Source organism: Leptonychotes weddellii, chromosome 14 (assembly GCF_054177405.1).
Source record: "Leptonychotes weddellii isolate Sample4059 chromosome 14, ASM5417740v2, whole genome shotgun sequence".
NCBI classification, from domain to species: domain Eukaryota; kingdom Metazoa; phylum Chordata; class Mammalia; order Carnivora; family Phocidae; genus Leptonychotes; species Leptonychotes weddellii.
The window spans coordinates 49,817,737-49,833,226 of record NC_138382.1 but is presented as its reverse complement, the minus strand read 5'-3'; the positions used below and the strand labels follow the sequence as shown (position 1 = coordinate 49,833,226).

General features: G+C 46.6%; 1 protein-coding gene across 3 annotated transcripts in view; it reads right to left on the bottom strand.

Moving 5' to 3' along the window:
• Nucleotides 1-15,490, bottom strand: part of FRMPD1 (FERM and PDZ domain containing 1) — a 51,957-nt gene that overhangs the window by 7,541 nt on the left and 28,926 nt on the right. For 2 of the 3 annotated variants that reach the window (XM_081803195.1, XM_081803196.1), the window contains 8 exons: nucleotides 13,604-13,699; nucleotides 8,326-8,451; nucleotides 7,332-7,451; nucleotides 6,379-6,515; nucleotides 4,924-5,050; nucleotides 4,675-4,770; nucleotides 2,370-2,552; nucleotides 1,308-1,455 (listed from right to left, as the gene is read on the bottom strand). In XM_081803195.1, coding sequence (XP_081659321.1) covers nucleotides 1,308-1,455; nucleotides 2,370-2,552; nucleotides 4,675-4,770; nucleotides 4,924-5,050; nucleotides 6,379-6,515; nucleotides 7,332-7,451; nucleotides 8,326-8,451; nucleotides 13,604-13,699 — 1,033 coding nt within the window. The remainder of the gene's footprint in view (nucleotides 1-1,307; nucleotides 1,456-2,369; nucleotides 2,553-4,674; nucleotides 4,771-4,923; nucleotides 5,051-6,378; nucleotides 6,516-7,331; nucleotides 7,452-8,325; nucleotides 8,452-13,603; nucleotides 13,700-15,490) is intronic. The other variant, XM_081803197.1, reaches the window with a different exon arrangement.

Here is a 15,490-nt window from a genome sequence, read left to right as displayed (position 1 = left end):
CCTGGGCACCCCCTCACAGTGTGGCCCTGACCCCTCCTCAGCAGCCTGGTCACCCCCTCACAGTGTGGCCCCGACCCCTCCTCAGCAGCCTGGGCACCCCCTCACAGTGTGGCTCTGACCCCTCCCTCAGCAGCCTGGTCACCCCCTCACAGTGTGGCCCTGACCCCTCCTCAGCAGCCTGGTCACCCCCTCACAGTGTGGCCCTGACCCCTTCTCAACAGCCTGGTCATCCCCTGCAGGCTTCACATGCTCCAGCCACCACAGAGAGCTTCTCACAGATCATGACCTTGCCCTTTGTGTCATGCCTCCATGTTGTCCCCTCTGCTTCAAATGATCTCTCCTCTCTTCTTTGCCTGGTTAATTCCACCAGTCTTTCAAGATCTACTTCAAACATCCCCCCTCTAGAGTGCCTTCCCTCCCACTGCCCCCTGCCCCAGCAGAAGCAGTCCCTCCCACCACCAGACCTTCACAACTGCTCCCACTCTGCATTATCTGGTAAGATTCTAAGATATCATCCCTTGTTCATAAACCATGTTAAAACCAAAACAACAAGTCCCCAAAACTCATCACTTCCTAATTATTTTACTTTATCTTACTATATCTAATCCCTTGAGATTATTTATGCCCATTTGATCCAAATGGCGGAAAGGTTACATAATGTTGTGCTACTGAACATCTCCTCCCACCTCCACGTTCAGTGACATCACGTTGGTAGCCTGAAATTAGCCGTAGTGGGAGTGTTTCAACGTTTATCAGCAAACCAGTGGGAAAATGCTGCATCAACAGTGCTGAAGCAAAAGCCTGAGAGAAACTGGGAGCTGGCCTGGGGGACTGTTCATCTCATCTGGCCTTCACTACTTCATTCCTTATATATGATTTCGATTTCCTTTTATCTCCAGTATCCCCTTCTTCTAAACACGTAAGGTTGAGAATTTCTATTAAAATTCAAGAAAATGCAACAGAGCACCTAGATGTAGAATAAAAACCTAGGTCATCTGTACTTTCTGAATAAATGAATAACCTCTTTTTTTGCTAAAATAAAGACAAAATACAGTAGATCTTAGAGATGATTTTAGGAAATACCACAGGGAATCAGAGACATTCAACAGCATTTCGTGTCTTTAGGGGACTCTCAGCTACAAAGAAAGCCTATTTAGGATTTTAGAAAGATCAACTGTTTACCAGGAAATAAATGGGAAAATAGCTCCCATCCACTTAGGTGGAAGTCTCAGCTCAACTCAATTCACTCCCTTCCTTTAGGCTGTGGAAAGGGCCGGTCCTTATAGGAGCAAGCCTCAGCACCTCACCTTCTTCAGCAGATACCCGGTGCACCTGTTGTTTGTTTCCCGGCCAGAGGAAAATGGAGGTATCTGGGTCCACAAACAGCCTGTAGTACCCAGCAACCAGGCAGGCCAGGTCTTTTGCACTGTTAGATTCCAGTAGCAACGTCAGAACCTTTGAAGATAAAGAGAGCTCTTACATAAAGGGCTCAGAGACAGTCCAAAGACTGACAACAAGGCCACGTGGGGTCAATGAGAGATTCCAAGTAAGTCCAGCCATGGCCCACAGGCAGGCCGCCTGGTGTCTCCTATTCTCACCTGCAAGACTCGAAATAAGCATACATGTATGCATACACACAACCACACATGCACGTATTCACACACTCACAGACACACAGTGAGTTCTTCCCCTTGAATCTCTACCATGTCTCCTGCTTCTTCACCCCCAGTCCAGCCTCCCCATCCCAACCACCCCACCCCAACCCACCCCACCCCACCCTGTTCATTCATGCAGTGGGGCCCCTTTGAGACCTGATCTGGAAAAAGAAAACGAAAGCAAATGGAGAAGGAAGAAGAGGGTGATAAAAAAAAAAAATAATGCAATAACAAATAATGCACCCTTGAGCACGTCAGAATTAAAGCAAAGGAAGGGCAATGTAGGACCTGGCAGAGAGGCTAGGGAAGTACTTTGCATCATTTGCCCATTTTTACTGCTGCCACTCGAAACTCTTGAGCAGCCATTCTGGTCCCATACATGTGATAAAATCATCTGGTGTGCCCTCTTAGTTTCTAAACCCATCAGAAAAGTATATATTCCAAGCTCAGTTTACACCAAACAAAACAAAACAAAACACACACACACACACACACACACAAAGAAACAAAAAACCCAAACCCTTTTAGGACCTTCCGAAGAAAATGCACCCTGTTCATTATTCTCCTTTTGATGATACAGGATGGATGATTCATCCTCTTCAGCAAATGCTGGATATTAGATTTTGTTAATATCCATATTTGCATAAACTACCCTAGGATAATTGAGCCCCAAATTCCAGAAGTTGGATTCAAAATCTCTTCCCCATGCATTACCTTGACATCCTGAAGATACACTTTGACCATGCTCACTTTCTCGGACTCTTCTGTCAGCTCTACACGGCTGATGTTTGCAAACTCTGCCAACGTGGACATGATGTTGAGTTTGCTACTGATAATTTGGCTAATCCCATATTTGGCTCCAACTAGAAGGGCAATATACGACTCTCTATCCTGTAACTGCATCCAGTGGAAGAGGAATTAGTTTTCATTCACAAGTGAGTGAAAATACATTGCACATGCAAGACATGATACCTCTCTGCAAAACTCCATGATTTTTATTTCAGATCCTCCCTCACCAACTCTTCCCTAGACTGCCAAACTAGGCAATGGCCCAACCAGGGCCCCATCTACAGCTAAATTAAGTATAAGTGTATCTCTTACAAGACGCTTCACAAGAGAGAGCCAAACCACGGGACTGTTACCTGTTTCGTAAACATAACCTGTGCTTTCCCACATATGTGCCCATATTCATGCTGCGCCCTATTGAAATCCTGACCCCTCTTTACAAGCTTCCGTCAAGGGTGCCTGGGTGGCTCAGTCGGTTAAGCCTCTGCCTTAGGCTCAGGTCATGATCCCAGGGTCCCTGGATCAAATCCCAAATTGGGCTCCCTGCTTGGTGGGGAGTCTGCTTCTCCCTCTCCCCGGCTCCTGCTCTCTCTCTCTCAATTAAATAAATAAGAAATCCTGGGGCGCTTGGGTGGCTCAGTCGTTAAGCATCTGCCTTCGGCTCAGGTCATGATCCCAAGGTCCTGGGATCAAGCCCCGCATCGGGCTCCTGCTTGGCGGAAAGCCTGCTTCTCCCTCTCCCACTGCCCCCTGCTTGTGTTCCCTCTCTCACTGTCTCTCTCTCTGTCAAATAAATAAATGAGATCTTAAAAATAAATAAATAAATAAGAAATCTTTAAAAAAAAGCTTCCATCAAAATCTACTACCTATGGAAAACATCTGCTCCACCTGTCTCCTCAAGCCAGAGTAGCCCCTTTCCTCTGCGTTGTTCCCACACCACAGCCTCTGTCCTGCTCTGGTAGCACTGAGCTGCCACTTCTCACTGTAATTATTCGTATCTGAGTGTCATGTTCACGTTAAGGTCCCTGACAACAGAGTCGGTATTTATCTATGTTGGTAGCCCCTCGTGCCTAGCAAGCACCCTGAGCCAGTTCAATGTAGCTGGCATCTCCCGTTACCAGTTGTCACCTTACACAGGAAAAGCCAAGGGGGGCTGGGGACAGGAACTTGACGGCTGGGAGAGGACAGGAGTAGCCCCTGGTAAAAGTGCAAGTTTTTCTTGTACCTTCAAGCCTTCCTTTCTGTGATCTAGTCTCTTTTCCACCTTTTCGTCACCTCTTGTACAAAGACTCAACTGTTTTTCCCTTCCCCTGACTATCTGATGCTCTTCCTTTCTCTCCAAACATTGATTCTCTTTGTCCATCTACAGTGGTAGGTCAGCAATCTGATTAAACTGACCCATCACTGTAAACGACTCAGAAGCACACCAAATATACACTGAGAGGAGCTTTGTTGAAATATTTAAAAGCCCTCTAAATGGGCAGATTGTCTGGTTTTGTGCTGGAGGGTTCTGGGGCTGTCTGAACAGTGCTGTGGGGGAGAGTCCCTGTAAGCCACAGCCCGCCTGCTGAAAAGCACAGAGCTCGAGGCCTAGGCTCCAGAAAGCAAGCTGGGGGAGGAAGGAGTACCAGAGCAGACAGCTCTTTGGCTTCTCTTTTCCCTTTTTCAGATCCACCCTCAATTCTTTCCTTCTGAACAGTCAGGACCCCAGCCTGGCAGTCAATCTAACATCCTCATCTTTCTTTCACAATTTCCCATTCTTCCTCTTCACCTTCATATCCCCAAAGCACCAGCGTAAACTGCCTACGTTTCCCTTCCCTCAGAATGCCTTTCCTCCAGACTGAAATCTGGCCAAATCCAACCTTCCTGCTTTTCCCTAATCCTTTCTCCCCGCCATACTCAACCTGAAGCCGGCAAGGCTGCCCTCTGTCTTCAAACTCCACAGCAAGAGTCCAGTGCCTTTCCCATGGCCTCACTTGGTCTGTTGGGTACTTTGTTTCATTTTTTGAGGGTAGAAATCATGTCTTACTGAGTTCTGTCTCTACCCAGCATCTGTCACAGGGCTGGCACCAAGTATGATAAACACTCCCTGATGGTGTAATATTTCACATCCCAGACAAATTCTGGTACATGACAGGCTGCTCATGAATTTTAGGCTAAAAGATACACCAATCTTCAGAGGATCTCTACAATCTCTCATAAGAGTAGGGGTCCACATTTCTAGAATACATACCATTAGAGTAGCATTAAAGATTCTTCCACCATATGTCTTGAGTTCCCCAAGGATCTGTAGATAATTTAAACGTAGCTGGGCAGCAGAAATAAGTTGCTTAAATAGGGGGAAAAAAAGACTTAAGTTAGAGTTATTTGCTTGCCTAAAATCTACGCAATACTGAAAATGCTTTCTCTGAGGTTTCACAACAGACAGCTGGGGGTAGGGGGTAGGGGGTAGGGTTGGTGTCGGCAGAGGCCACAACATTACCTTTTGTCGGGGTTCCAGCAAATTCTGGTTCCTCTTCATGTGGAAGCTAATGGCTTTCTTGATGTCTTTGCCTTTCATGTTTCGGAGTAAAGTTGGAGATATAAAGTTCTCTATTCCCCAGTCCTTCCTGCCATGAGATGTTGGAGACACCATTTTTACAGTATACTTGGCTCTAATTAAGAGCATAATTACTTTTGATTCAGGAACCGATGTTCCCAGAATACTGCAATCATGAGCTTCTTTCTCAACAGAAAATATATACATAGATATATATACATGTGTGTGTAAATATACATAAAATTTATAAATGTCATATATTTATATTTATATATATTTAATACACATACACTCTGTCCATAAAAACCACAGCCATTCAGGAATTAAACCCCACCTGTCTTTATGGGAGCTGATTACTTTTGGTGTGGTATGATATTATTCTTTTTTTTTTTTTTTAAGATTTTATTTATTTATTTGAGAGAGAGAGCGCGTGCAAACGAGTGAGCACAATGGGGGGAGGGTCAGAGGAGAAGGGAGAAGCAGACTCCTTGCTGAGCAGGGAGCCCGACTCGGGGCTCGATCCCAGGACCCTGAGATCATGACCTGAGCCGAAGGCAGATGCTTAACTGACTGAGCCGCCCAGGTGCCCCAGTGTGGTGTGATATTCTATTAATCAGAACAGATCTCAATCTTTTTTTCCTACAACATGTGTGAGAAATAATGATCACATATGTATAACATACTTTCGCGGGGCAACACAGAGCACCCGTGAATCCCTGAGGTCATGTTTCAGAATGGTACCAGCCTAACAGCCTCAAAATTCCCCAACAAACTGGTTAAAAATATAGATTCTCAGGTCCCACTCCCTAGAGATCTGATCCAGTATTTCAGGAACAGGGCCAAGGATCTGTTTTATTTTTTAAATATGAGTCCCCGACTGATTTTGATGTCCAGACAGGACAGAGTTGAAATTTGGTGAGTGGGTTAACAAACCTGGTTGATGCTGCCCAGAGCAAAGTGAAAATTTAGGCTAAAAATCAGGCGGTGTTGGAATCCCAGGACTTGAAACCGTCCTAATCAGGAATATAATGCAACACAAGTGTCTCACACAAAATTAATTTCCAAGGCATGTCTGCCCTCAGAAGAGCTTTACACTGACATTGTCAACTGATTTCCCAAGACATTCTCTCAGGAACTGGGAATTTACAAAGGGATCCTGTGTCATTCCATCTGCCATTGGCTTCTGCCCCAGAGGGAGCAGCCCAATTCTGACATCTGGGGGAGCTGGGTTGGGTCAGAGACAGTGGAGAGGGAGATGCATGGAAAGGCAACAGACAGACGGGTAGGTAGGTGAGTATCAGCTTTCTGTGGAATCTGGCCATCCTGGCCAGGGGCCAGCCAAGTTATAAATGCAACACAGCTGCTGTTGACGGGACCTAGAAGTCCCCTGCCACTCACTCTATGTACTTCAAAGAGATCTTCTGTGGCTGAGCGCATGCGTAGATCCGCTCCTGGATGTGCAGGGCTGCGAGTCGGAGCGCAGAGCTACATTTCATTTCTACAGCAAAGCGCTCCTGGAGCACATCGCTGCAGCTCTAGAAGAGATTACATCATAGGAATTGGGAGACAAGAAGAGATGGATTGTGTTCCTAGTTCTTTCCAGCAACAGGCTTTGAGACCTGGCTGTGTGACCTTGGTTAACTTACTAAGACTCAGAACATTGATGTCTTCCCATTGCTAAAGGAGGATAGCCAAGTCTACCTTCCACAGTCTCTGTGAGGTTTAAATTAGGTAACACATGAAAGCGGGTACCAGGACACAGCATTATACAACGATAAAGTAATGTTGTTATTTGCTGCCACCATATCTGTAAGATTTGGGCAAGTTAATCCACCTAGTGTGAGTTACCTCATCTGTAAAATGGTCACACCTCCCAAATGATTCTTTTTCATCAGTGTAAAAACGACATGATAAATCTCACCCGAGCAGGCAAAGTAGGGGGAACACCAGGCTAGGGGTCAAGGAACCAATTTTTGGCCCCGCTACCAAATGCCTGACCCAGGCAGATCATGTGACCTTCCCAAGACTCAGTTTCATCATTTCTAAAACAAGGCTTTGAAGCACTAACACCCCTTGTAGCCATAAAAACCATAACTTAAATACTAGTAAAAAAATGTATCATCCACAATGAGGACTAAGCCTAAATTTCATTAATACATAGCAAAACTCCTAACAGAGCAACTCGGTGACAGAAAGGGAAATTGTGAGGGATGATCAGGCCTCTTCTCCTTCAGATAAAGATAATCCCTACCAGGGAGTTGCTTAATTGCCTTAAGCTCGTGTGCAAAATAACCCAATGTGCCATCTTTGAGAACAACCACAGTTATTTTAGGAAGGGCAGGTCCAGTCACCTGCAGATAGAGGTATTCAAAGGCCACAGGGTCTTCTTTCAAGAGGTCCAGGGGGTCCTTGGGAACAAAACACACCCGGAAGAGGCAGCGGTAGTCCTGTGACTCCTCTCTTTCTACCACCTGCAATGGGAAAGGGAGACACGGTTAATCTGCTAACCACCTTTGTTCTCACAGCTATTCCACAAAGCAACTTAAAAAAAAAAATAATGAAAGTCCCCAGAGATTTCAATTTTAATGCTTCCCAAGACAGCTGCAGACCTTTGCTTTGCAGATGACTTTCCCATGGGTATAAAATGTAAAAGGCTCAAAAGAGTCAAGTTTCCCACTGACTCCATCAAACTGCTCCCATCTCCAAAAAAAAATCTGCTTACAGTTTCTTAGCTGTCTTTTCAGAGACAGTCTATGTATATATATGCTTCTACCTATGTGTATCATTTTCTTTTCCACAAATAATAGTCTAGTATACATTGTTATTACATTAGGCACCTCACTTTTTTTTTTTCCTACTTCAACTATCTTGGGGATTTCATTTGATTTTCTTTTTTAATGCTAATGGAATGGAAGTGTTAAAAAGCTGGTACAACAAATCACCGAATGGCTGAAAGACTGAGTGCTACAGAGAGACTGTGCTCTGTCCATCCAGCAGGGTCCAGCTCAGGGGGTAAGTCTCATAAAAAGAGCTTAGACCCAGCAACAAATTCTTCCCTGACTTCTCAAAGATCATCACAGATGGAAGCAAAAGATGGGGCTCTATTGGTTTCGTTACCTTCAGTAAGTCACCTCCTCCTTCTAAGTCACTGTCTCCACATCTGCAAAATGGGACCCCACATACCTATATGAAAATCAGTCCTGATTCTCGCCCTGTCCTCTCCAGGCTGAGTGAGGGCACAAGAAAATGCGTCAACACTGCAGATGTGCTGAGCCCTATCCCCGAATGTTCTGGCTGAGGTGCGAGGCTTGCCCAGCCCGATCTCCTCACGAGGAACAGGTGTACCTGCTGGATGAGCTCCTCCTCGTGCAGCAGGTGCAGCCGGGAGATGTTGTACTGCTCCTCCAGGGCCAATGCAAAGTACTCCATGCTGCGGATGGACAGCTTCTCCTTCACAGTGAGGATGATGTCCTGCCAGGCACAGAGAGGCATAAGGGTCACCCGAGGGGCAGGCTGACCCTCAAGCTCAGGCACAGAGCCGGGAGGACCTCCTTGGCCTCCTCTCTGCTCCTCAGTGCCACTGGGGAGAAAAAAAGCCTGTGCGGACAGGTCCACTGCCAACTTAGGCAGCCAAACCTTCACAGGTTGCATGTGGACTTCTCATCGCCCCTCGTGGCCCTCCACCCACTGCTCCCCTCTCCTCGGGGCTCCAGCACCAACCGTACAGCCATCCTGTCTTGCATTGTTGGAAGGCTGAAGCCATGCGCTGGAGGCTCATGCCTCTCTTCAGGGTCTCTGGATTCATCCTCTTGCTGGGGGGTCTGCATCTTCAACTGCTAACCAGACAGAATCCCACCACCTACCCACTCTGCAACTGGGAAATCAATCTAACATTCCTCAACCTCAGTTTCTTCCTGCAAAATGGAGGATAACAATGCCTATGTCTCAGGGTGACTGATAGCGTGGAATGAACATTACTGCTGTGTCATTAGAGTTGTCATGCCACATTCCCCTCCTTCACTATAGCAGCCTTTTGTCATCACAAGGCCGTCGCTGCCACAGGGCATTCGCACATACTGTTCTCCCTGCCTGGCACACTTTTCCAATTACTCTTCACAAGGCTGTTTCCCTCTCTTTGGTGAGGCCTTCTCTGGTCACTCTATCTAAATGTGATTGCCCCCACCATTCTGTGTCTCCAAGTCCCGTTCGTTTCCCTCATCGATATTTAATACTATGTGCTTCAGTAACAGCTATATTCTTTAGTAAGAGACAGTACAGTCAAGTTAAGTGAATGGGTTCTAGACCCAGACCACCTCCACTAGCTGTGTGTCCCTGGTTAAATTCCTTACTCTCTCAATGCCTCAGTGTTCCCATTTGTAAAATGGTAATAATAACACTTATCTCATGGGGCTGTTTTGTGTGTGAACTTCCCCAGTTAAGGCACTTAGAACAGTACCTAGCAGATGGCAAGTGTTCAATAGATGCTAGCTGCTAATAGTTGTTTTCTTGCTTACTGTCTTTCTTTTTTATTTTTTTTAAAGATTTTATTTGTTTGAGAGAGAGAGAGCACAGTGGGGGTGGGGGCAGAGGCAGAGGGAGAAGCAGACTCCCTGCTGGATAGGAAGCCCAAAGCAGGGCTCAAGCCCAGGACCCTGGGATCATGACCTGAGCTGAAGGCAGATGCTTAACCGACTGAGCCACCCAGGTGCACTTGCTTACTGTCTCTCACCCACTAGACGGTAAACTCCTGAGAATATGAACCTTGGGGCGCCTGGGTGGCTCAGTCGTTGAGCGTCTGCCTTCGGTTCAGATCATGATCCCAGGGTCCTGAGATTGAGCCCTGCATCGGGCTCCCTGATCGGCGGGAAGCCTGCTTCTCCCTCTCCCGCTCCCCCTGCTTGTGTTCCTTCTCTCGCTGTCTCTCTCTCTGTCAAATAAATAAATAAAATCTTAAAAAAAAAATATGAACCTTGCCTGTCTTGTGTGCCATTAGATCTCCAGAACCTGGCATTCAATGGCGTTCAGTAAACTTTCACTCAATGAATAAATAATCATCACAGACTCATCAGAGTTGTCCCGCCAAAAGCTCAGGTTTAGTAAATGCCAAACTTTCAGGTGCTACCTGTTCCTCATGATCCTCAGTCTGAATCCTCTTTCCACTTGCTCTATTATGCTCCATAACTCACCAGTAACTATGTCCTGAAGAATCTATCTGCTTCTGTAACTCAACATTATCTCATGCCTGCTTTGCACGGCCTTGATGGAGAGCCCATCTCCTGACTCTGTCCCCCTCTCCATCCTCCCATGTCTACCACAGTTTGAGCTCACCCATTTCTCCACTTTGTAGGGTGGTATACTAATGACCACCCTACTACCCATCTGACCTCCACCTTTCATCTAAAGCAGGGGTTGGAACACCCATAGGTCAGATCCAGCCCACTGCTTGCTTCTGTAATTAAAGTCATATGGGAACACAGCCATGTCCATTTGCTATAATGGCAGAGTTGAGTAACTGTGACAGAGACCCCACGGCCTGGAAACCTGAAATATTTACTATCTGCCCTTTACAGAAAAAGTGTGCTGACCCCTTTCTACAGAAAGTTGCTAGGCCAAGACTGACTGTGTACTGATTGTGTTCCCTTGCTCAAGAATAGGGGACCCCCATGGCCTGCTAGCCCAAATACAAACTCCTCAGCTTAATACTCAAAGCTCTCCAGTATCAGGTGCCAATCCACTTCTCCCACTTGATCAGCTTACATCACCCAGTTACCAACAGAGTACCCAACACCCAGTTACCCCATCCCCCCACCCCCTCCTCTCCAGCAACCCTCAGTCTGTCTCCTATGATTAAGAGTCTCTTATGGTTTGTCTCCCTCTCTGATTTTGTCTTGTTTTATTTTTTCCTCTCTTCCCCTATGATCCTGTTTTATTTCTTAAATTCCACATTATCATTGAGATCATATGATAATGGTCTTTTGCTGATTGACTTATTTCACTTAACATAACAACCTCCAGTTCCATCCACATTGATGTAAATGGTAAGTATTCATCCTTTCTGATGGCTAATATTCCATTGTGTGTGTGTGTGTGTGTGTGTGTATACCACATCTTCTTTATCCATTCATCTGTCGAGGGACATCTGGGCTCTTTTCATAGTCTGGCTATTGTGGACATTGCTTCCAGGTGCCCCTTCGGATCACTACATTTGTATCTTTGGGGTAAATCCCTAGTAGTGCAATTGGTGGGTTGTAGGGTAGCTCTATTTTCAACTTTTTGAGGAGCCTCCATCCTGTTTTCCAGAGTGGACAAGCCCTCTACTCCTGTCAAACGTTCCGATCTTTGGATCTCTGTTGGTGCCATTCCCCATGCCCCAGGTGCTGTCTTCACACCCCACGCAGGGACCTATTCCTGTCAACAGTCCGTCCATCTTTCCAAGTCAGCCTCCCTGGGGGCTTTTCCTTTTTCTCTCTCTGGCAGGTCTCTGTACCCTGAGGCCTCAGCACACCATTTTCATATCCCATGTTCATGATCCTGAGCATGCTGCACCTTTCTCAGCACACGGTGGGTTATCCCCAGGTCCCCCGCCTCCTCCCAGCCCCAGCCCGAGTCTGGGCTCCCTTTGGGTGTGACCCTGGGTAATTTATTGCTGTGTCCCTGACAACTTTGTGGGCACACAATTGTTCACTGGGTCGAATGACATATTTTATTTGACTTAGAGAAAGGGGGTTTTCTACTGCAAGAACTTCGCTTCCCTTGGTAAGGGAGGCAGGGAAGAGAAGTCAATCTGAATGGACAGGGATTTTTCCTTTTTTGACTGACGGGATTTGTTTCTATCCTCCTCCACCCCTCTCTGTCATAAAGAACTAAAAGATTTACTTTTTAAAAATTTGGTTACTACAGATAAGTAAAATTAACCAGTATTATACCAGCTAAAACCTTGCTCATTTCCCCAACTCTGTCTATCATCTGGGGTCTAATTTCCCTGTGGTGTGTGCTTTTACTGTAAATCCTCTCAGTCTTCTCGGCCACCAAAGTGGGACTTGCTTTAAATAAATCATGCCTTCCATTCCAATGCACTTGGATCAAAGATGGCAGAGGTAGAAACCTTGTCTAATTCATCTGCAAAACTTTTGGTGCATAATGGTAGTGTGGTAAGCTCCAGGGCAGTGTTCAGAAACAGGCCAAGTTTGAAGCCAGTTACCAGCTAGCTGACCTTGACAATTTGGAGGTCTCTTGGGCCTGGATTCTCATCTACAAAATGGGGATAACACTCGTCACTTCACAAGGTTACCGTGGGCATTAGATGAGATAGTACACAAGGAAATGCCCAGGAGAGCAGGCCTGTAGTAAACACTTAACAAATCCATTCCTCCCTCCTCTTCCTTCTCTGAGCAGGGCTTCCCGGGTTCAGAGAGGCTTTCTCCAGCTTCTCCTAAGTCATGCTGAGGCAAGAATGGGATAGGGCATTTGGAGCAGCTCTAGGAATCGCCAAAAGAAAGCGACAAAGAGGAACACTGGCTGTGTGCCTGTATGTGTGCATGCGGGGTACGTGTGTGTGAGTGTGAGTGAGAGTGCATGTCTGTGTGGGTCTCGCTACTGTCCATCACCTACAGCTGCACTGGCCCATCTGAACCCCCTTTATTTGCTTCTTCACCGGAGCCTCGCTCTAACACCATCTACTTCTGGTCAGAAGCTGTCGTGCCACTCCCCAGTCCCTGTGAATAAAAGCCAAACTCTGTGTCCCGTCTTCAGTGCCCCCCGCAGCCAGCCAGTGCCATGTCCTCTCCTCCCACCAGCAAATGGCCTGTGCGCTCATCCCGCTGCACGGACCACTACTTCCTGGCTCTCTGCATTAGTCCACGTGACTTCCTCAGACTGCTGTGCACCCTCCAACCCCCGCCAACAGCCCTGCCCCCCCTTCCCTTGTTGAATTCTTGGTTGCCCTTCAAAGCTCAGCTCAGGTCCAGCTTTTTTTGCAGAGCCTCCTCTGACGTACTGCCAGGAAGGAGCAGATGGTGCTCTTTCCCCTGCATGCAGAGCGCTTCCTTGTCCCTCTCTTTGCAGCTCTTATTTCATCCTGCCCTGGACTCTCAGGAGCTCCTCGAATGTCCAACCTCCTTCAACTAGACTGCAAGCTTCTGGAAGACAAAACCACTCTTTACCTAGTCTGTACCCCCACCCCTGGAGCATCTCCCTCAAATGGAGGAACCTGTTCGATATAAGTTGAACTGTCTTCAACCCAGAACAGAATATGCAGATGCTTGGGCCCGCTCTGACATGTTGCTTGAGTTTTAGCTGCACTAGTCATTTGGGTAGCCGGTGGAGTCCCATACAAGAGGCAGGGAGCCCAGTGGTTAAGGGTGAATGGAGGCTTACAAGCTGTCACAGGCCTTGGGTACTTCATCCCTCTGAGCCCTGATTTCCTCCCCTGGAAGATGGTGATAAAAACACATCTTGCTGGGTGGTTATACAGCTAATGAGATAACACAGTGCTTGGCTTATTGCAGGTACCCAGACCATCACGGTTGTAGGAGCACCAAGGCAGCTGCAGGGCAAGATGCCTGGGGGTCCTGGGAGCTGGCAAATTCTCACTGGGAAAGAGACTCAAGTTTACTCTTAATACCTTCACAGTTGTGTTTGCCTCAAACTTGAAAGCTTTGGTCTGTCCATTCTCCAAGTATAGCTTGAGCACGTTGGGCATGCAGAGCAGAGAATTACCCTGGAAAACACAAGAGTAGAGTTGAAACTGGCCTTTCCTTTCCCTGGGTGTGACAAGTCCTCAGCTCCCCTGGCCCCATCCAGTGTGGAGAACAGGATCCTCCCTAACCTCCTCACCATGTCGTGGGCTGATTCTTGGCATCGGGAGATTTCTCCAATGGACCGGGTTGATGCCACACAGAGATAGGCATGCTATGTTCCAGAATATCCACTACAGGTGTCAGACCTCAGATGATGGAGAAGAGTGAGCCCTGTCACAAGCATCCCAATGGCACTGCATGAGCCCGTATGAGGTCTCACAACCATCAGCTGCCACTTCAATACATTTGATTGTTACCCTCATGGGATACAATTTAATAAATCAGACGACAAGCATGCACACTCACCCCAGAGGGCCTTTCCTGGTGGGGCTGGGGGATGCTGATTGGGGTGGGAAGCTCCCTCAAAGCCCGCCCCCCCCCCATTTTCCTGCTGCATTCCTTGTATTGAAGCATCACCAAAGGGCAGAGGGCTACTCCCACCTTCACGCATCCCAATCATCGCCAGGCTTGTGGAATCGCCTAAGGGGTTCTGCCACTCTTGGAGGGTTTTTTGGGAAGCAGGCACAGGACTGATCTGTGTTTTGTAACCCCTGCCAGCCAGAATTCCTGGGATGGGGCAAGAGAATGCTTCCCTTTGGGATTAGAGAATCCCCCCAGGGCTGGCTCTCATAAAAGTGACCTCTGAGTGCTTAGCTGCAAATCAAGAAAGCCCTGGGGGTTGGGGTCTTCCAGAATCCGTGAGCAAGCAGTTCTAGAGTCCCCAAGATTTGAGCTAAAACTGCCCCCAGTTTTAATCTTTGCAAAGAGTTTGGATATAAAGCCCACCTGGGTAGAGAAGCCTATCATCTCTTTGCAAAAAAAACAGACAGTCCACCTCAGATGAGAATTTTGCATCTTCTAACTATAAGGGCACTCATATCTTTTCGGTAAGACTCACACTCATCACTCTCTATAACTGAAAAAAACCACAGTTTTATGGAGGAAAGAGGGGTACGTTCGGATCGCAGTGTCACTTCACAATCAGGGATGAGGGACTGCAAACTGCTTGCTCTGTTCTCGTCTCACTTCTCCGGTTTCGGGTGTTTAGAATGACCTTCATCTTTGGATTTCCCAAGGGCAAAATTCCTTCCTTGGGACTTTATTATTTGGGACTTCCAAAAAATACATCCACAACAGCATCACATAACTATCACCATTTACTTCTCTCTAAGGCTTCTTCCAATTATCTGTACCTGTAAATCGCTTTTAGAGAGTGGCAACAGAGCATGCATGATTTCTATCTTCATTTTTTACTCAACACGTATTTCATACACTTTTTCCTGGGGGTTTAATGTTTGTAATTTTATTTTTTTAAATATTTTATTTATTTGAGAGAGAATGAAAGTGAGCGAGATCACAGAGGGAGAGGGAGAAACAGACTCACCACTGAGTGGAGAGCCCAATGCGGGGCTCGATCCCAGGACCCTGGGATCATGACCCGAGCTGAAGGCTTAACCAACTGAGTCACCCAGGTGCCCCAATGTTTGTAATTTTAATGGACTTAAAATCTTCTACTGGTTTGAAATATCAGAATGGATTTAACCATTCTTGGCCCTACACGTTTAGCATTCTTTTCATTTTTTTTTTCTAATTTAAAGATCCGTACCATAGATATCTTTGAACACATGGATTTTTGCGTTTAAATTATTTTTTTAAATCTTTTTTTTTTTTTTTTTAAGATTTTATTTATTTATTTGAGAGAGAGTGAGAGA